The 22,643-nt window shown below is 41.4% G+C and overlaps 1 protein-coding gene across 19 annotated transcripts in view; it reads left to right on the plus strand.

The window, feature by feature from the left end:
- ptprsa (protein tyrosine phosphatase receptor type Sa) overlaps positions 1-22,643 on the plus strand; it is a 364,902-nt gene that overhangs the window by 252,501 nt on the left and 89,758 nt on the right. For 9 of the 19 annotated variants that reach the window (XM_017693300.2, XM_037545527.1, XM_037545523.1 and 6 more), the window contains 4 exons: positions 2,383-2,527; positions 11,378-11,692; positions 17,495-17,688; positions 20,175-20,201. In XM_017693300.2, the coding sequence (XP_017548789.1) occupies positions 2,383-2,527; positions 11,378-11,692; positions 17,495-17,688; positions 20,175-20,201 (681 nt within the window). The remainder of the gene's footprint in view (positions 1-2,382; positions 2,528-11,377; positions 11,693-17,494; positions 17,689-20,174; positions 20,202-22,643) is intronic. The other 10 variants (XM_037545531.1, XM_037545532.1, XM_037545535.1 and 7 more) reach the window with 2 other exon arrangements.

A 22,643-nucleotide genomic window follows, 5' to 3' on the forward strand; every position in this document is an offset into this window, starting at 1 on the left:
TTTGCCAGCATCATGCCCAGAATAGCTTACCATTTAAACAATAGAACACAAGAGGGAGTGTGGTATCACGAAGTGACATCACGGCTGTGATTTGGACGCGATAACACAGTGTTCTATTGCTTTTATACAACAGTTAAATGAATAAAGTAAGAAATTAATAAACTGGGACACGGATGCGGCATTTAATGTGTTTTAATGTTCAGTTCCTTCCTCCTAATTATAGCTCCTTAACGAGCAGCTTGTTGCTACAGAACTTTGCAAAAGTTTTAGGCATCTAAGCAATTTTTAAACAGTTGACCTCAGCAGTGAGTTTATCACAATATACATTAGAATAAAGTCGTATTCATAATTCAAATCAACATAAAAACTATAAAAAGTAACAAGAATTTCTTGGGTCCATATTTTTCCTTGACACCTTCACAGCCGCCACAGAGACTCGTTAATATCATCAATGACATCATGAGCTCAATTTACTGAGCACTGATTGGTCAAACCAGGAGCTGCTTTTTAACTACATATAATACTGGGCTTCCTCGAGGAGAGGCTTGGAGATGGGTCAACAAACACACACCCATAAAATCACTAGTTATATATATATATATATATTATACATTTTCCAACATTCTGAACAAGGTGTTCACGTTCAAAGTCACTTAAATCCCCTTTCTTTCCCATTCTGATGCTCGGCCTGCACTTCAGTAATATTCTGTAAATTTTGTTTATTCAAATATTAACACTTTTCTCAGCCTAAAAACACAAACTACACAAGTAAATAGATTTTGAAAATGTGTCTTGGGTGCCTAAGACTTTCGCACAGCACTGTAAATCAGAGTAACGAGCTCCGCCCACTCGCTGCACAGCCGGCAGTTCGTTCTCCAGCTCCACATATACTGACTGTTCAGAAACTGTTCAGAAAACGTTCAAATGTCCTGAGCATCTCCTACAGCTGTCAAAGTCGTTGCTTAGCAACGGCGTCTCAGCGGAGTGATAGTGTTTGTGAAAAACCTGTGATCTTATGATGAGATAACAGCACCGTTAGAACGCCTCTCAACCAATCAGCTTGCGTGGCCGGAACTAGCTGTTGTATAAAACATAATTTGACGCAGTTATGATCATATCATCTACCCCTAGTTTGAAGCCAGATAAAGAAATTGAATCAGATGTGCCGCATGTAATTATAAAGTGTCGTCAGGATGATTCCAACACTTGACAATGCAAATTGCTTCTCTCCAGAATATCTGTTTGGATCTGTAGTAGGGGTGGCATATCGGTATCAATCAATATCGGTATTGGGATGATATCAGCCCATTTGGGCTTCTTATACTCCTGTTTAATTGGACTAAAATCTGTCCTCCACCCTACGTTCACACCGGCAGTGATGCCACAAGGCAGCCAGGGGTCATTCTTTTTCTACGAGATCTGGCGATTTTTGGTGTCAGGAGACAGCATTACGCTAGTGACACGAAGTGGGCGGAGTCAGTGATGTGACAAAATTGAGTGGAGTTTAACTTTATGCAAATAAGGAGCGAATCGATGTGGCAATTACCAATAGGAATTGAGCTTTGAGCAGCATAGTAAGCGCTTTATCTTCGCCACTGTGAAACGGTACACTCCTTTTTTGGTTCCTAGATAATTGTTCCTACTAGAGATGGAGTGATGACCACAGTGCTTTCACCGCAGATAGTAATCGCAAAGACCGAATACTATTTTTTTCATATACAAACTACTGCGAAGACAAAAAAAGACAAAAAATGCGATAAAAAAACGAACACAAGCAGTTTCACACCAGGTTTTTATTTTTAGTGCAAACGCATCTGATTTGTGCTTGGCGTCAGTGAAACCATGGCAACCAATGGTCTGTTCGAGTTCAGAAACCCAGAGTTGGCGAGGTGAAAAGCCGCGGCTACTGTGAACGCAGGGTGACAGATAAGATTAGACACCCCTGAACGAATAGGACATAATGGTATTTGGCCTGGTTTGTTTTTAGCTTGAGATGTTCCATAAACATCTGGACAACTACGCTGGACAGTGGCCAGAACCGCTTGAATATAATGTGTCTTAGAGGGCTGGAAAGTCCTTGAGTAATTGTGCTTTATTACTATACTTAAGCATTATGTTAAAAGCTTTGTGCTTTGCTCAGGTACGATTGAAATTGAACACTTGTACTCAGTGTAAAACGAAACTGCCCACAATCACGTTAACGAAGAAAATTCAAACGAAATAAATTTTGGTTTCACTTTCATATACTTGAGTATGTTTTTACATGTATGTCTAAATGGAAGTGACTTGAGCAGCATTTTGATTACTCATACTTCCACTTCAGTACAACTTCTCTGCACCTTTTCTCCACTGTGGTTTCACATGTTCTTCCCTAATGAACAGATAACGAAAACGTTCGGCCCGAGCTCCTCCTACATGGTGGAAGGTCTACGGCCAAACGTGGAGTACTACTTCTCCCTGGCCGCTGTATCAAAGAAAGGCATCGGTGCCTTCACCAACGAAATCTCCCAGAAGACATCGCAAGCCAGTATGTACTTCTTTAACTTTCTTGTTTATTTTACTGCTTTCATAAGCGGATGAGGTTGGGTGAACTCTGCTGTGCTATTCTGACTGATATGTGTTTGTGGGCAATGTGTGCTTCCCACAGTGCCCAAATCAGGGATCTGCAAATGTCAAGAGTAGATACTAACTGTATTTGTATCTCCTGGAAGTAGATATGTTTTAAGGACATGAACTTTTGTCTAGCTCCCTCGCACAGCACCAAGAGAGATGTATTCTGACAAGGGCTTTAAAGCAGGTGGCTGGCATCGCCTTTCAGGCATTTGCTGTACTCCTGTGAGTGACTGATTGAATGCATGTGATGTGCAGAACATGTTTCGAGCTGTAAAAGCTGCCTCTAGTGTTTCAGAATATCTGTGTTAGCTGTGTAATCAAATGCAAGCCAAAACTCTACCTCTGTTCTTTTACAATGACTTTGATTGATTGTTGTGTTCTCAACGTAATTACAGATGATTTCTTCCCCAGTAACGAAAAACAAGCTTTCTCTGATGATGTGAAAAGCCTTGACGTCCGTTTGTGTATCCCACATGTGTCTCTCAGTGGATAGGGGTTTATGAATAAGATTTAAAAAATGGGTGAATTGTTTAGTTTAATGGATTCTTTCCCGCTTGGTGAGGGTGGTGTCACTGGCTATTGCCCTGCACTCTTTTCCACCCTTCTTTTTTTGTGTGTGAGGGCTTTGTTTGTGTCCCCTCTTGCTTTTCCTGTGCCACAATTTGTATTTTTTGAGATTTCCCAAATGTGAAACAAGCAAATCAATGTGGGCAGATTGATTGGAGACAAGTGCAGCGCTGCCCCCCTTCCCCACTGCTCTGTTTATATTTCTTATTCATTTGTCAACAGCGAGTGCACTTTTTCCTCCCTCGCGACCGAAATGCACAAAATGTCATTGACTCCGGCGTCTGCCGCGGCTTTCCACTGCGTCCGCTCTCTCGCTGGGTAATACTGAAGGCCGCGCAGTCAGCGGCCGCTGGAGCCCCGCTGCCAGGCGGTCTGCGCGACAGGAGGAGTGGTGAATTATTCAAGCACCGCAGCCTAAAAATACACACTCACTCACTGACATCATGATGTGGAGTAGATGCCCAAGTGATCAAATATTCAATGCTTGTGGGCACCTTCGAGATGTTATCCACTGTCGGCTGAGTTCATGTGTGCTGAAAATTTTAGTCATGCTGCAGAATTTGGCTTTTTTTCCTTATAGATATGAAAGCTTAAAGTTCTGTAAAGCTATACTGCAGAAGTGATATTTTACAGGATGAGCTAGTTTTGTCAAGTAAAATTTGGCATTTTTTTGTTTTCTTCATATAGAACGGAATTTCAATTAAGTTTTTAATATATATAGTATAAAAATATGGTATTTTATGATAAAATTTTAACCTACAAATTTCCAGTGCATAAAATGAATCACAGTATCGTTGCTGTCGGAAGAAAACCTCGTATCTCCAAAATAGTAACTTTACAGGAGAAGGAAAAAACATACTTCACTTTCAATGTAAGTCAATGGAACCAGAATTTTTCCCATGTCATTTTGGGTCATTTCTTTTAGGCCTCTCATCACAAAATTTACAACCAATGTAAAGAGTAACAGAAACTTTCAGATTATGTCAAAAACTGAAAAATGCCAAAAAAATGGGAGATACAAGGTTTTCTTCCGTCAGCAAAGATATGTTATGTAAATATGGATTCGTATTCTTTGGTAGACCAAAACCAGAGTGCAAAATTTAGCTTTTTATGCACTTTATTGTTTAACTAATTGGAATGTTGACACTTTTGCAGGGTACAGTACAAAATGTGATATTTTTGGGCTGTTTTTTTGTAAATAAAAATGCTTGTAGATTTTTTTTTTAGATCAAAAATGCAAATATGAGCGCCTTCAGTTTTGTGTCAGTTGAATTAGGTCAGATGAACCGTAGACGTGAGCAGTAAGCCTGACGAGAGAAACCGCGGAAGAAAGCCGTGGCAGCAGGAGCCAATCTGTTTTTAACACGCTCTTCTGTTCTTACCAGTGCAGCTTGTTGATTTTAGTACCTGTGCAGGTGTGAGTAGGGTGTGTGTTGGAACAATAATCCACAGCAGTTACACACACAGTCACAAGCTTGAGCGATAGACACCGCAGGCTGCATGCACCAGTCCTCACCTGCCTGAAGGGGGCGCTCTGGAGAGCCTGTTACTGCATCCCCTCCCCGACCTCACTGGCCAGGCCCAGGCCCACGCCCAGGCATGACCTAACCTGTGTACATCCATCTGCTCCATCCTCTATATGTGTCTGTGATTTCGTGTCTCTTTTAACCGTCTCGCATTTGATTTTATGTTTTATTTCTGGAACAATGAGCTACAAATAGATTGGATATACTTTCTAGCTTACTATACCTTCATCCCTATATATGTGTGTCTGTGTTATATCTGTGTTCTCACTTTGTTCCCCACTGAAATGAAACAAAAGCTTCCCTCAGTTTGGCTTGATACTACCTGGCTTTTCTTTGTTTCTTTCAGTGTCAGATAAAACCACTTTTAAGAGATTTTGGTTTGCTTTTTTTTTTTCCTGCTTTTTTTTTCAATTTCTGATTTTTTTATGAGACACATATGGTTCACTTCACATCAGAGGACAGTTTTGAGTGAGTTCCTTTGCCCTCGATTTTGTTGTTTTCTTTTCCTTTCCTTTGTTTTGTCACGACAGTCAGCAACCTCAGCCCCCAGCAGCAGCAGCAGCAGCAGCAGCACAGCACTTAGCATTACCAAAGAAAATCCATTAAACTAAAGGTGAGAGTAAGTATCTCTGGGGGACAGTTGTAGCCTTCTGCTTGGGTCTGCGCGACTACGGTCCACAAGGGCTTTAATGGAGGGCCTCAAAGGCGGACAGAGAGTCCTCCCTCAAGCAGAAACCTAAATAAGAGCCGAGTCACTCTGAAACAGAGGTCAGGAAGGTCATAGACTCGAACAGTCAGTCCCTATACAGCGCGACACACCACGCGAAACACGCAAACTAACATTATAGTGTGGATTCCTGAGAGGTAAGTGGATCACTGTTTGGAAGAAGTCCAGCCGGCCGCTGCCCTTCTTCTTCAGCCACATCGCCGTGCTCTAGCTAGTGAGCGTCATCTTCATCAGCCAGCCACTCTAGAGCTGCGCTGCCTGTTTATACGTTGATGTTTCGAGCATTTTGATCATGCGTATTCTGACATGAATCACTGTGGTGAATCAGTGAAGCCTGATGGTGAGATGTGTGAGCCCGAGGGAAATCTCTGTCCCCTCACATGCTTCGGCTTGTCTGCGTTTCACATGCACGGATGGTGCTCCTGCCGGGGACCGCCACGCTGCTATCGTTGACAGTGGTTGAGATTAGATCAGTGGTCCACAAGTACATGCACGTAGGCATTTTGAGTCTGCAGCATACATTCAGAAGTCTGCAATCACCGTTTTCCCTAATGTAAAGCCAATTTTGTTCAAATGGTTCTAATATGATGCTAATATACTTCAAACAGCTTGTTTGAAGCCATAAAAACAATGATCACTGAAGAGATTTACAGTAATTTAATGACTAGAAGTGAAAGAGTTTTAATAACATTTGCAGTTTTTTTACCATGCCATAAGTTGTTGTTCCTACTTCATAACATTTTAATCCACACTATATGAATAATACGGCAGGTGAATGTTTGAAAGCAAATGTGTTCGACATGCGTGTGCAATCTACTAAAAACAGTAGTTTTTTTTATTAAATTGCATTTTTAGCAAAATTAACAAAGCTGTTCATTTAATACTTGAAAGGTAAAATGATGCAGCCAAAATATGCCATTAGGCCAGCCACAGTGGAGAAATAGACATATAAAAATGAACAATGTCGGCACATATAGATGCTAAAATGATTGCTTGCACTGCCAAAAACGAAATGAAAGAAAAAATCTAATTCATGTAAAAACGAAAAAATGTCTTCACAAGAGAAAACATCTTAAATCCAGCCAGTATGTCTAATATTTCTCATTTTTAGATCGTTGTAAAAGCATTAAAGGATTATTCGGTTTAGAACTATATATTATTACTTATTCTATCTACTGAAATGAGCTTTATTAGCAGATCATTTCGCTTGTTTTCTCGATTATAATGAAGATAATTTTGCTTATTTCAACAGTTTCTCAACATAAAAGTACATCAAAGGAGTAAAAATGCTTAGAAATCATTTGCATAATCGTATAATGTTCTTACAAAAATCCCAAACTGACGTATATTAGATAAGTTGACTAGATTTAAGACGATTTGACCAATATATCATTTCTGGACCGCGAAAACACCTGGCAAGTCCTCATGGCCGGACGCTAGAAAGTAGGTAAAGCTAAAAGATTGAAACCTCCAAAAGACAGTAGTTCATCATATAAAGCATTTTGCCCACCAAATGAGGACTAAGTTGAGTTTAGCTGCTAGTGGACACTGGATTAAAGTTGGCCAAGCTGCTCCTGGCTGTCCTTCGTGAGGTATCCGCTAAAGCCTGGCATGCTTAGCCGTCTGCCTCTGGAAGACAGAGCTTCCCCGCTTCAGTGGTAATGGAGCAAATAGGGAGAGGAATAGAGAGTTTGACCACCCTAAACGAAGCAGTCTCCCCAAACGCAAACAAACGGGCAGTCGTGAGTGGTGCAAACGGAGAGATAGAAGAGTTCCATCCGTTTCCTCTCCCTCTCCCCGCGAGCTATAAATCCAATTACCTCAGTGTGGCACCACCGGGTGCCTTCATTACACGCACACCGCATCGGATCGCTGCACGTGTTCACACATTTACGCCGGCTGTAACGAGAGGCCTCCATGTTTACCAGCATCTCCTCAGGCGCTCACATGTGTTTAAACACTAATGGGTCAGACTAAATGACCATTAGGATTGGAAGCGTCTTACTTCTGTCTGCAAGGAGTTGGATACGAGCCTGGTTTCAAATGGACGCAGAGTGGCATGCTGGACTTCTTCATGAACGTGAGAAAGAAGAGTAAATCTTGTGTTTTCTTTTTCTTTATGGTACAGTATAGTGTCTCCAGAATGTTGGGGGTACCCGGGGGCCACCCTTTTAGGCCAATGCAGGCCTATAGTCAACGACCAAAGCCTCCACTGACAGGCGAAGAGTACTCTTTAACCCCCTTTAACCACCCCTCCAATGAAAGCATTGAGTAGGACTTATCCTGGCCATTGGAACTTAATCGAAAAGGCTGATTACCTCTTGACAATGGGGGACATCCTGGGGGTTAGAGAGATAGACACTCTTAGACTGGTCAGCCGGACGGCTGAGACTGTGGCCTCCTGGGATAATGATTCTACCAGTCAGTGGCTGTTCAGACAGTGACGTTCACTTCAGACGTGGTCTCGGAGGGTCCACAAGCTGAACTCCAGAGACCTTGCGTTAGCCTTTGGTTCTCCAGGCAGGACGTTTCCCTCTGAGCCGGAGCTAGGAAGGGTTCTTCAAGGAATAGATGGAAGAGAGTGCGTGAAACGACGGGTAGATAAGAATCCTGTTTCATGTCCATGGATGCAGAGGCCAAGAGACTATGGAGGCATGATTACACGATGAGAGATTGAAGCTGCCAGAGGCCTCCACAGTGCGATCACTCAAATTACAGTGGCAGATTCTAAATCCTCCGTGTTTAGCCAAACAAGCACTTTAGCCTCCCTCTTACTGTAATTACAGCAGGTTTATGAGTCTACTAGAACATTTACAACACACATCTGGATGAATTCCTCCATTATTACCGTTAATAAATACTGTCATTGCAAAAGAAGGGCATCTGTACCCCTAATCCTATATGACCTGGAATTTCAGGTCCTCAGTGAAGAGAATTATCTAAATGAATGAGATTATTGTATTTTATGCACAAGCATAAGCACCGAATTTGGTGCCAGAAAGGAGCGCTACCAATTCTACTACTTATAATCATCATAACAATCCTAATAGTTTCTTTGGCACAAATGTCAACTGCTGGTCCATAAACAATTGATTCCTTTCCCTGCTTTACCATGAGCTGATCTCTATGGACAGCCGTGTCACCGTCAGATATCAAGGCCCTTTTCTGCCCTAAAACTGAGGAGGGGACAATCGATTCTGACATTTTGAAGAGTTTGTGAATACGCTTGAAGAGGGAAAGGGGGCCGGAGAGAGATAATCCACTAAAGCTGTACAAAATAAACCTGTTTGCGATAAATAGGGATGTGAATAGAGCTTCTTATGTAACGTTAGACACTGCAAAGGGCTGGTGGCAGGCATTAAATAAAAGGAGTCCAGGGACAGGTCAGATCAGTTTAGCCTGCCATGAGCACGAATGGCCAAATGCTTTTTGCCCTCAGCCTTAACGTTAATGAGTGCCGCAGTGGTAGCGGCCTGGTCTAATGGCTGGCTGCTGGCTCCTTGCTTGTCTGTGAGGCAGCACAGAATTGAGCTTTCATCGGACCTGAAAGTTTTGAGTACATTCTCCCCGCGAGTACCGACCCGACTGTATAACGTCATTCTGTCCCAATCTGACCACCACCATCCAGAGGCCGATTAGCTATTTAGTCATCTACCCAAACTGAGGTTTAAATTTCACCTTAACAAATGTCAGTCATAGCTTTTTTGGTTTAGTCAGCATAAAATACAATTTCCACCTGTTATGAAGGCCCCTCCGTTTTTGAACTAGTCATTTTTTTTCTTCAGTATTCCTGTTGAAATATATTTCGATGGAAATAACTTACAAGACTGGAAGCAAACTGGATTTTCATCTTTGCAAAAGTCGTGTTTTTATTGGGTTTAAATGCTATTTTTAAAAAAGAAAAATAAAATGTAATAAGAATCAATATCACAACAGCTAAAACTGGTATTTTATCTCGGCATGGCCACCACAGAGGGTCACCACATTGGTGTATTTAATCTGATAACGGAGTTATAGGAAAACATGTTATTTCATTATATTAATTGAATATCAGTCGATTTCCATTCTACCTGCAGAATGGTCGCTAGGGGGCCTGACGAAAGGGGCTACTGGGCCTCAGGGTCTTGTTGTGCCAACAGGGCCAAGAAACATTTGAGAAATGATGTCCGAACCCAACCAAACCTGGCCTGAAGAGTATTGGATAAATATTTCAAACTCTTAAGCCAGGCCTGGCAGGACAGAGCATAGATCTTAGAAAGATCATAGAAGCCAATCTTCTACAAGCCCGTAGATGAGGTATGAAGTTGATCCAAAGGTTTTTGCACTTTAAGACTAACCAGATGGACACTGGAATGGGATTCTCTCTGTCGTAAAAGGTTCAGGGGGTTTTAGGTGTAGGGGTCAAGGGATCAGTTGATGTTGAACTTTTTCTCAGCCTTGTGGACCCTCAGACTGGAGTAAACAGTGTAGAGTACAGTCCTGGCTATAGCACTGGGACAGTCCTTCCCCTCTGCCCAGCACAGGCCAGCCTAAACATCACTCTGTACATTTAAACATGAGCCATATATTCCACAAGTCAATCATTGCAGAGTTGGATAAACTCATTGGGCTTTTAGAGCATCTGCGTTTGGATGAGAGTTTTTTCGCAGAGGGGGAGGGTTGACGCCCGCCGGCTCGGGGAATATAGTCTCCCTGTGGCCGAGTGCTTGTGGTAAGAAAGTCTTTTAAAAAATTGTGTTTGAAGGAAGCCAGGTACGTATGATGTACAGAAAAAATGTTTTGTTCTGCTGTTTTTAATGCTCTTATTTTCAGTTCGAAGCTTTCCATGTATCTTATGAGTTGACATTTGGGTCCTAATGTTTTTTTTTTCTTTCTAGTTATTCATTTTGCAGCGAAATTCATTTTCCTGTAATCCCTTAGTCGGTTTTGAATTAATTTCAGCTTTTTGCAGAGGGACGTTCTGTTCGCTTGAAACTTCAATTATGTTTTTCTCTTGATTTGTTTTCCATGAAATGCCCTTATCATTTGTATGTTGTTTGGGTTGAACACATGCCTTCACCAGTAGAGATAAGTGTCACTGTAATAATGAACTGGGCTACTTTTGGAAAATATCATTCGAAAAAGAGTTTTGGACAGAAAGAGGAGCGCATTACTGAAAAGCGATGCTTAGAAAATAAACAAGCAGCTCCAGAACCTGAACGGCGGCTGGGTTAAAGCTCGCGCCTCCACGTTTCCAATTGCTCTGAGAGCGCAGGCTGCTTGAATCAATAAGATTAAGACAGACCTATCATATTGATTTAGAACCTGACGCATGTAGTAATTTCTCACGTGCTCAGGTACAGACCTCCACAGGAGAACCACAAACAAGGCGCTGAGGAACATCCATTCGGATATCGATAAAGTGGCGCGTCGCCTTCCTCTGGTGACGATAAAATCTCACCCCTACCAAGAGCACAGACTGAAACAGATCCAATCTCACGCCTATGTAGAAGAAATTATAGTGCGATACGCAGCAGTGCAGGACTACATGCCAAAGCCAGTTACTGCCTGCTACACGTATCAGTCGGCATCACCAGCTGTGCAGCGCTGGCACATCCCAGGTCAAACTGTAGCCCTTTGGGACAGCTTGCCTTTGAAAACAAGCCTGGTTTTGTAGTCCTTCATGTTTCATTATTATGCATGTCATGTTACCTTCCTCTTCTGTTCACATTTGCATTTGCCCTTTGAATCAGTTTTCTTTTATTATTATTATTATTATTATTATTATTATTTTCATGTTATTTTTGCGTTCAGTATTGTCGTTGCTTGTCTTTTTCAGTTTGGTTTTTCCCTTTTATCATTTTCTTTTTCTCTTTCCCATCTTTTCGTTTTTTGTTTTCCACCTTCCCTTTTCCCCCTCCCCTCCTCCTCCTCCTCCTCCTCCTCCTCCTCCCTGCCTGAGCAGAGCCTTCCGCCCCCCCTCAAGAGATTAAGTGCTCCAGCCCCAGCTCTACCTCCCTGTTGGTAAGTTGGCGCCCCCCGCCGGCGGAGAGCCAGAATGGGCTGCTGGCCGGGTACATAGTGCGCTACACGATGGTGGGGGGCGGAGCCGAGAGCAGAGCCGAACTCGCCGAGGAGCTCCAGGTGCCGCCCACTTCCAGCCAGATAACGCTGCAGCGGCTGGAGAAGTGGACGATGTACCAAATCACCGTGGCAGCCGCGACCGCCATGGGGCCTGGACCCGAGAGCCCGGCCCTCACCTGTCGCACCGATGAGGACGGTAAGAACGTTTCGCCTTAGGAAAGTAAAAGATTTTAACATAATGTTCTGCATAAAAACGCACTGTGACAAGAACTGGGAGGGGCCAATCGTGACACTAATTATCTCATTCACTCAAACTAAACCTAAAAAAGATTATTTTTCATTTTAAAAGCTCTGCATTTTGTTGTAGCTGTATGTGTGGACAAAATGACCTTAATTAATTAGATCGAATTAGAATTAATTTGATGAATTCATTTGATTTAATCAGATTTCCTGTACAGGCTATTCTACCCCCAAAATATATTGACTTCCTTCTGAGTATATTTTGTCCCATTTAAGCAATTTCAGTTTGGTCCCATTTTAAAAAATTTGAAAGAGAAAATATTTGATGCTTTTTGAATAAATGACGACACACAGTGTCACTGATGCACAGCTTCACTCCTTTTCCTTGTGGTCATTTCGGAGACCTTCACTTTTAGCGAAGCCCATGAAGTTCTTCGCATCTGAAAACTAAAAAACGTTAACATATCTGTATTAACGTTAACACATCTGTAGCATGCGCTCATCCCCTGGGCCCTGATGATGGCCGTGAGAGCCGGCATGAAGGCAGGGCCTGAGCTCTGAGCCCAGACGAAGCCCTGCGAAGACAAAAGAGAGTGGGGGATGGTGTGTGAGCCCCGCCTCCTGGGCACCACTTCCAGTCTTGCGGCTGTCATCGGGGCTCAGGGGACGTCACATGCCACACGTTGCCTTATTCGTATAGCTAAATAAGTAAATAATTACAAATCCGTTTGTCCGAACACTTTGACGTCACTAATTGTAACATAATTATAACTTCGAGCTGTGCTGATACTAAACTTTTGCGCTGATATGTGACGTTTATCTGACAATTCATTCACATTGCTATAGATAAACATAAGGATGAAGTGCCTACCTAATGGCTACAGCTACGAAAGGCCAGGAGATTCTTTAGTTTTATACCCAGCTTGCTGTTTGCTGATGAAGATACAACTGATAGAAACGAGAGATAAATGTCTTGATCCAAGTGCAGTATTGGGGTCAGCTAATATGTATCGTATTGCAAAATGGTTGACAATACTGCTGGCTAATGTAGCAGGTAGCATAGTTAGTTAGCATTGCTATAACAGTATTGAATGCTACAAATTGTTATTGTTATTGTTGCTATTGTTCACACAAAAAATACACTCAGTCTATCCTAACAGTGTTACCTTTCACATGTATGCGCAATAAATATCAATATAAAATGAATTGTTGTATTATACACTTTGAATCGACATATTTTGGCCAAAAAAAGTTTAAATACTGGATAATTGGATACTGGATGTTGTGATTTTCATCCTCTTTATGATGAGGATGGTGTTTCTTCATCTGTTGCTCTTTCCTGCTCTTGCTAGTTTTGCAGTGGTTGAGATCACCATGCAGGTCCACCTTCATAGCATTGTTTACTTTCTAAAAGCAGTAATAGAAGCTGCATAGAGGTGGTTTAAAAGAGTAGTAGAGAGTACAGCAGCTTATAAAGGCACCTCTCAGCAGGTGCAATTAGCACAGCTGTTCTGAGCTGAAAATTCTGGTTTTATGGTTTTATGGACCCACTTTTTTGTTCCCAACACCTTCTCGCAGCCACTGAGGCGGGCAGGCAGCTTATGAGCTTTGAAATGATCCCCAACTTGCCGCCGGTTGTAAGAAATTTTGCCCAGCATTGCCGGTGACAAGTCTTCCCAGTTGACTGACAGCTGGAGTTCAGCGGACAAGCTGCTAATCGATACAGAACGCCCCGCGCTGTTCTTCACCAGCCTGGCACAGCTCAGTGATGGATGTGTGTGCTGGGGGGGCAGGCCCTGGGGTCCTTTCTGTGATCAGACGAGTAAGACAGGGGCACAGACCTGTCCAAAGGGAAATTTTCCTTAGCAAGCCTGTACTGTACAAAGGCAGGAAAAAATCCGGTGTTATTAGAGCGCTGATACATGAACATAGTGATTAAGTTTGTTTAATTTTGTCATTTCCATGTAAATAAAACAAGAGGTTAAAATAATTAACCTCAATGCCATTAATCAGATTAGGTATTTTCCCAAATTCGACCCTAAAGAAAGGTTTTTCTTCTATATGGCACAAAAAGGGTTCTATTATGGTTATGATATCAAGCTTATAACAATAGAAGGATCTTTTTCTGTGCAATATAGAACCTTTTTCAAAAAGAGGAGCTCCGCTTGTCCTGTTTGCTACTCACTGGTATTGCTTAGTCACTGATTCTATCAAAGCAACATACAGCACACTGCGGCTGGGCTTCAGCCTAAACCACCACGGATGCTTTGAAGGGTCAAACTAGGAAAATGCATTAGTAACATAAAAAATTGTGAGTTTTTAATAATTGATCACATTAATATGTAATAACATCAACTTTGACAACCAACCAGTTTTGTCTTTCAGTTTGCTTACTGTCGAGTACATAAAACCTTCTACAATTAAATCACGAAAAAACTGAAATATTGATCGTTGGCACAGAAACTCAAAGCTGCTTTATGAGAATCGTCGTTCTTCAGCTTCACATACATTTACGGCATTTGGCAGATGCTCTTATCCAGAGCGACTTATATGAGGTAGGCGAAGGTGGTGTTAGGAGTCTTGCCCAAGGACTCTTATTGGTATAGTGTAGGGTGCGTACTGAAGTGGGGATTGAACCCCAGTCTACAGCATAGAAGGCAGAGGTGTTACCCACTATACTATACCAACTTGACTATACCACGATACCATATACCAAACCTAGTCTGATCACACTATACCAAACCTGAAGTATGACACCTGGGTGTGATCTTAGACTCTGAGCTCGGTTTAATCCTGCATGTAAACACAGTCACTATAGTAACCGTTTTTTCATTTGAGAAATGTTGCTAAAGTTCCGACTCAGAGCGGAGAAACTTGTTCATGCATTTGTTAGAGCAGAGTTGATCACTGTAATGGTCTTCTTACTGGACTTCCTAAGAAAACATTACATCCGTTACAACTCGTACAAAATGCACCAGCATTTTAACAGAGGCAAAACAGAGAGATCAGATCAGTCTTGTTTTAAAAGACCTGCACTGGGTAGCTGTATCTTCAGGATATATTTTCAAGTTCTGCTACTAGTTTTAAGGCTATAAATGACCACTTACATCACAGAGTATCTGTCTGTGTTCCAGCACAGGATATTAGATCTGCAGATACTGACCTTCTCTAAAATATAGAAAGCATGGAGATGCCTCTTTCTGTCATTCCGCTTCTAAACTAAACCTTTTATTCGACAGTCGAGCTCAGGTGCTCACTTTTAAGAAGCATCTAAAGACGTATCTCTTTAATTTTGCATTTAAAACCCTACATTTCTTTTAATATGATCTGTGTCATTTTCTTATATGATTCCAAATTAATACTTATAATTTCTTGTATTACTGTTGAGTTTTATCAGCTGTCTGTAAAGCACTTTGAGCTGCCATCGGCATATAAATGTAATGTAAATAAAAATTATTATTATTATTGTTAGAATTATTAGTTCTGTGAAATGATTTATTATTAGAACACGTATTTAAAATCTGAGCACACTGCTTTTGTGCTTTCAACAGCGGATTGCATTTAATATGTTGGCCTAAACTGAACACACACATGTTAAACACGAATATCTGTCCTGTGCAATTTGCCCTTCATCCAGGCTTTTGATATAAAGGGGGTCCTATTACAGATAAAGGGGTGATATTTGCCCTCCACGCACTCTCACGTTGCCCTCAGCCCCCTCAGAGCGTAACACAATGGGTGACTTTTACTGACAGCACTGGGAGCGTTTTTGCTCTTGAGAGCGATACACAATAAACGCAGCGTTTAAACACCAAGGCCTCATATAAACAGATTTTTCATTAGCTTTCACGTCCAAGGCTGCGGGCCGACAGGCAGCAGACAGTAGATTGTTCTGTGGGGAGGAGAAAACGGCAGTAAAGAAGAAGCAGGCTGAGAATGTATAAAGGCAAGATATTTGATTTGAAGTCTCTTAAGTCAGTAAGTGCATTTGAGACTTGGTTCACCTAATCGAGTGGCGTTTGCACTGAAGGCAGCAGGGTAGAGTTTCTTTGCAGCTCCTGGATGGTGGTGTCAGCATGAGGCCTGTAGCTGGTGACTCCACTGCAATATTAACAGTCAAATAAAAGAAGAAAGACAAGAAACTGATCTGTTTTGTCAAAACACCCGAAAGCAGCGCTGAACTGTCAATGAGTGGTTTTCTGCTGAGGTATTGCACAAGCTATTGGAGTACTGAAGATGAAGCTGTCCAGAAACATAGTCAAATGACATCAACAGTGACTTTTAATACAAATTTTGTTATATCTCCTCCTCTAGCTGTAAACAAAGTGGAAGTTTAAACTTTCCACACAGTTTCTTCATTTGTTTCAGTGAGCTAAGTGCGAGAGATGCTTAGGGAAGCAGAATGATTTCCAAATCATACCAGCAAATAGATGTAAATGTAAAAAAATGGAATTGGACCCATATCTAATCCAGTTAATTGTAGTCCAAATGTCTAAATTGTGTGAAATGTTCATATATTGGCATTGACAGATACTGTTGTGTGCAAATGTTTGGGCGCTCCTGGTAAAATGACATGTTTTCTTGATTCTCTGAGTGAAAATAAGTGAACACATCCTCTGCTGATGCACACTACTGCACATTTTTATCCATAATTGCTGTTTATTTGCTGAATTTAACCTACTGGAAAAAATTCAAACTTAAAGTGGCATCTGCGAAAGTTCCGGCATTTTATAGTTTATGTTCTATTTCTTTGTGATACAACACACAGCAAATAAGCAGAAATTGTTCACTAAAATGCCATATTTAAGTTGTATGTGGTATTCTAAATCATTTTCACTTAGAAAATCAACAAAATATGTAGTTTGACCGGAGGTGATCAGACTTAAAAATAACAGATATTGGCATCTACCTACTGAGCATTAAACAGTTTACACAATGTTTTTGCTGGCAACATCTGAGACCTGAAGGGTTTACGCCTGAGGTCGCCAACACAAATGTTGAGAAGAGCCAATTTGTCCCATTTCAACAAAAAATCATCACTTTGGGAGCCACAACATTTGATGCCCCTTCTATTGGTTAAAAGGTTTAACATCTTGGCTGTAAATGTGCCACAGTACATGCTAAGGTGCTAATACAGGGAAAATTGTATAATATAAACGAAAACGCAGGCTGACTTTGTTCTGCTTTAAGCTTTAGCTCAGCTTTTCCAGCATCTCCAGCAGGAAACTTTTTTCTGCTATTATGGTTTCTTGTAAAATCTTCTTGTCAGTGTTCGTCTTTTTAGTGTTTGATAGTTTCTTGTTGCAGATTAAACATATTGGGAAACCTGCTGGAGTGAATATGGATGCAAATGAGTCGGTCTCTAAATTCTCGATATTGGTCTTGAATCTTTCTTTTCTTTGCCTTTTCGTGAGCTACTAGCTAGACGAGATCGTTGTCTGCGTTGCAACGTGACTGGCAGCTTGCACATCAATCCTCAGGATTAAAAGTTGCTTACATTAGCAATTATACATTAACTCCAGCCTGTAAGACCAGTCCTTGTTGAAATGGTGTGCTGGAATGCTCAGCAAAGTTTTATTTTACTGCAAAGGAGGATTATTTTATTTTTACCTAAAAAAAATTCTGCTGTGGAGCCACAAGAGGAAAGTAAGAGTTTGACCCCTGGTTTATCACAGGCACTGTATAGTAGAACTAGCTGGAAAGACAACAACAACACCCAGAACTATTCAGCTTGACAGTTCTGTCTTTTTACTCACAGTTCCTGGTGCGCCCCCTCGGCGGGTTGAAGTGGAGGTGATCAACTCAACCGCTTTAAAGGTGATGTGGCGCTCCCTGTTGCCGGGCCGACAGCACGGGCAGATCCGCGGTTACCAGGTGCATTACGTGCGAGTGGAGAACGGAGAGGCCCGCGGGCTGCCGCTCATCAAAGACGTGATGCTCGCTGACGCTCAGGTAGGCGACCCCTTCACACTCGGCTTCAATGACACTGAACACTTGGGGTGTAAATCTGTGATCTCACAACCATGAAATGTCAAATTTTTACCGCAGTTCTATTCAGTGAGCTATTTTGGTATCATTATTATTTATTAAAAAATCACTAAATACACTGTACCTGGAGGAACAGTTTCCCAGTAGTACAGTACAGATGATAATAAGAATCTCATTGTGGATTTTTACATTTCAAAACCTGCAAATATTATTTTGGCCCAAAACAATACCTGCTTTACTGATTATTATTATAATCAATATTCTTACGTTTCAAAACCGATGCAGTTAAATCGCTCAATGCATCGCAATGCATGTATTTTTACACCCCTGCCACACCATATAATCCCACACACTGCACCTCACTGCTTTCTAAATGCTTTATAACACCTGTTAAATATTTCAGCTCTTTTTCTATCATAGCCCCTCGTCCACAGTACAGTCCTGGAGTGGTCTGTAAGCTCTTATCTTCCTTTATGGATTCAGCAGAATAGACAAACCTTTAGCTGAGTCAAACCTGCCAGACCCTCTTCTGCAGATAACAGCACAACTGAAGCTGATTATTCCACTAGTGTCAAGCACCAAGCCCACAGCTCGGAGAGATACCTGAGCATTCAGATCGCAGAAGAACCGCAAATGCGCAATGTAACATTGTCAGATCAGTGCTGAGGTGACAGAATTGTAGCTTCAGATGCTTGAAAGGCACCAGAAAGATGGTAAAAGCTGCCTTATATTACATTTTGTATATTAGATTCCACTAAAATGGACATTTTCTCTCTTTTTTTTTTTTCAGTACTAATTCTGTCTTTATTGCTAAATACCATTCTGGAAATTATTAGAAATTCTATCAGCATCAGAAATCTGTCTGATGCCTGAACCTAGTTTAATCTATCATGTTGTTGAACCTCGGCACATTTGGGACACATACAGTACCATTTGAACGTTTGGACCCACCTGATGTGGGTGGATTTTTATCTGAAGACTCGGCCCAAGAAATAGTTCAGAGCAACCTGCAAGGTCTCAGCACATGTGGAACTTCTTCAAACCTGTTGGAAAAACATCTCGGGTGGTTCCTCATTAAGCTGCGTGAGTGAACACCAGGAGTGTATAAAGCGGCGTTAAGGCACCCTTTTGGTCACTGCATAATTCAGTATGTGTTCATTCATTGTTTTTGTGTCTTTATTGTTATTCTGAAATGTTAAAAATAAGAAACTTCTATTAGTAGGTATGCTCCGCCCACTCATCAGCATCCTCACCAATCGCAAGGCTGATGTGGGTGTCCCGCATGCACGGCTTTAACAGAGCTGTGATCCCATATGGTCCCTCTGTGTTTGAGTCAGAGAAACTCACTGACAGAAGGCTAACCACCAAGCGAAAGCTGACCTAGCGGTCATAACTGACCGTCAAGCTAGCACACCTGTCTCTCTATCTGTCCTCATCAGAATATTAGGCCACGCCCAGAGACTTCTTGGATAGGTGTTAAGTGCTTTTGAAAGCCATGTTTTATTGTATTACATCTTCTTTTTTACTGAAATTTCGCTGGATGTTTTAATGTCATATAGACATTTTAAACATTTACACTGTGTTGCTTCAGCTTGTTCTAAAATAAGTGAACTTGCTTACAACTTTGTATACTATTGTGTACTAAATATACAGTTACCATTTACAGTTTATACATCACACAAAAATGGTTATATTGTATGACAGCCAGACAACAGTTCTTTGGTCACGTTAACCTGAAAATACTCCAGACTCTCTGACGACAGGCAGAAGTCTCACTAGGTGTGTCCAAACGTCTGATGGGTACTGTAACTTATACTTTATTGGCCCATTTTAAAACGGAGGCTGGTGCACGCAGATGCCTGATTAGCTGGTACATCACCAAGCAGCTGAAGCAACAGTCATTCATGGCCAATTTAAACTGTGTTCTATGAATCAAGATGAAGTTGAATTCTTCTTCAGCACATCCGCACCGTTATCCACTTCCCCCTGATGGCACTTTGAAGGCAGCTCCTCAGCGAGTGCGTTCAGGCTCCAAATGTGTTAATGGAAGTGAATAAATTAGTATTAATAGGTTCTTCATGTGTGTTGCATTAGGCTATAACTGGATGTGTAGAAGGCCTTAAAGATGGGAAAACCTGGCTGCTGGAATGAACTAATAAAGTCCCAAATTGAAAGGCAGAGCGAATAGAGCACACAGTTTTGGGCTGCTCCCTTTTTGTGGACTTTTTTCCTTTCCTTTTACCCCTTGACCTACTTTTAAACGCACACTTCAGAGTCATCTGCTTCAGTGCCACACTCTGTCCTCTCTCTTCTTTTTCATATTCTTTTTCTCTTTTTTCCTCTCTCTCTGTCTCTCTTTCACTCTTGCTCTCTCTCTCTCTCTCTCACTCTCTCTCTCTCTCTGTCTGAAATTGCTTTCCCTTGCACTCTCCTCTGGTGGGGGGGGTCAGTGGGAAACGGACGACACGGCTGAATATGTGAGTACGGAGATGCCGAGCCTTTGCTTTAGTCAGAAAGCATGCAGCGTTGCATCATCTTCAACGTTCAGAGAGGACATAACCAGCCTGGGCCATTTAAACTGGCCTGAAAGCGACGGCTGGGGTGCTATTGAGGTCTTTGATCTAAGACGATAGTTTCAAGTATTGTACCAGCGAGAGCGCACCAATGATGACATGCCGAGAGGATGATGCAATGCCCAGTGCTTGTTAATGTCTGACCGTACTGTTTGTTTGTGTCTGTGATGTGCCTTGTTTTGCAGTGCTGTGTTGTATTGTACATCTATTGTGTGAATTAACAAGGCTGAACGGCTACTGAGGTAGCGGGGGGGAGTCACATTGTGATATGTTGGCATTATAAATATTGCAGTATTTGTAAAACAAAGCAGATATTAAAGGTTTACCCACATAAACTATTACTGAATGGTGATAATCATCACTGTAGTAATGGAAGTACATTTAAAGGGCAGTACTTAAATATTTTTGCTAGGGCTGCACAATAGGAATACAAAATGCCATATTGCGGTTGTGATGTACCCTTTGATATATCAGAAACACAGTGTACTGGTTTTCTGTTGATGTTCTACATAAGCAAATGGTTGCAATATAAAATTAAATGCTTCATCCTGGAGAAACTGTTCAGAACTTTTCGCAGTGGTGGTGATGGGAACCAGACGTCTTAAGAGTTCCATTTCTCTAGAATCTTCCTCATAAACAGTCATTATGTGATATGAGATTTTGGCCTAAAATATGTTTTCAGGTCCATGCATCTCGCCAGTTGAAGGGTGTTTTAAGTCCTTAAGAAGACACTATTTTAAGTATCAGCATTACGTATAAAAGCGCTGGTAGAGGACAGATAGAAGGTTTAGTGAAATAGCAAGTAAATCGGCTGCTTGTGTTGTAGACATCATAACCACTTCCTATCATCACCATTTGAAAATAAATCAGAGTTCCCCTTTAGGGACTGGTCTGCATTATTCTTGACTAAATTATGGTCTCACTTTATTTGGATGGTCTATTATAGATCATCGACAAATTGTTAACAAACTATATGTTGAAACTGTTGTTTCCGAACAGTGGTGGGGTTAGGCTTAGGATTCGGACCAGGGTGAGGGTTGGGTTTAGGTTTTGGGTTGAGGTTTAGAGGTTTTTAGCCAGGTTTAGAGTTAAAGAAAATTCGGATCAATTTAGTTGAGTATAACTTGAAAGTAAATTAAGTATCTACACTGTATCTAAAGTGGATGATCCAAATAGAGTCTTACCAAAATGGCTTGTTTTGCATCATATCAATGCCTTTATTCATCCAATCACAAGGAACATCTGTGATTGGTCAAAAGGCTCACAGTGATTGTTTTGAGGCTTATTTGCCTTCTGTAAAATCATATCACAAAGCCAGAATGAACAACGTTTATATCAGAATATATTGTGCAGCTCTACGTCACACTGTAGAAGTCTTAGCCTTTTGGAGACGAGTTTATTTGTTTATTTATTTTTCAGTAGTATTTTAGATTACTATTTGCATGGTTTACTCGTCCTCACTGTGCGCAGTACATGGAGATGTTGAGTCGGAGCTCCTCTGAGCCACTTGCGACCTTCTTTCTGCTTTTCCCCTCAAACACTCAGCATTCATTTCACCCCCTCTCCTGGCGCTCCTTCTCATTGATCTAGGGCCCTGGTTTTCACAGCAACTACAGGAAAATAATGTCCCGCCCGAAAGTGAGCGCGCACACAGATTAGCAGCTGATCTGCGGAAATTCATTATTCAGCCGAGCTGTTTGCTCTGGCTTCCCCTGCATTAATTCCCCTCGCACGTTCTCGAGAAGATTCACGAGAGAGAGGGAAGCCTGAGGACTCGCTGTCCGTAATGAATTGGTGTTAAATATCAGCGCATGAGTAGCATGCAGAGCTGCTGATCACAACTCATTTCATCCGTTTCATACAGGTGTGTCGCCTTCCAATGAATCAAAACACATTTAATATATTAAAGCTGAACGTGACGAGAAACAACAGGTCTAAACTCATTAAATTCTGGTCTTGTTGTACAAATATGTATGGACTGTTAAATAAAATGAATAAATCACTGTTTGATTTGGATACGTTTTGCCAAAGGAGGCTGTGTAAAATTTCTGAAGGATTTGATTGGCTGAATAGTTTAAGAGAAAGAACGCCCTTGTCGTAGTACAGTCAGACTGTAAAACTACACGCTGCAGATTCATACTGGATTAAAATCACTCCACAATTATTACAGTCAGACTGTAAAACTACACGCTGCAGATTCATACTGGATTAAAATCACTCCACAATTATTACAGTCAGACCGTAAAACTACACGCTGCAGATTCATACTGGATTAAAATCACTCCACAATTATTACAGTCAGACCGTAAAACTACATGCTGCAGATTCATACTGGATTAAAATCAC

Source organism: Pygocentrus nattereri, chromosome 15 (assembly GCF_015220715.1).
Source record: "Pygocentrus nattereri isolate fPygNat1 chromosome 15, fPygNat1.pri, whole genome shotgun sequence".
Classification (NCBI taxonomy): Eukaryota; Metazoa; Chordata; class Actinopteri; order Characiformes; family Serrasalmidae; genus Pygocentrus; species Pygocentrus nattereri.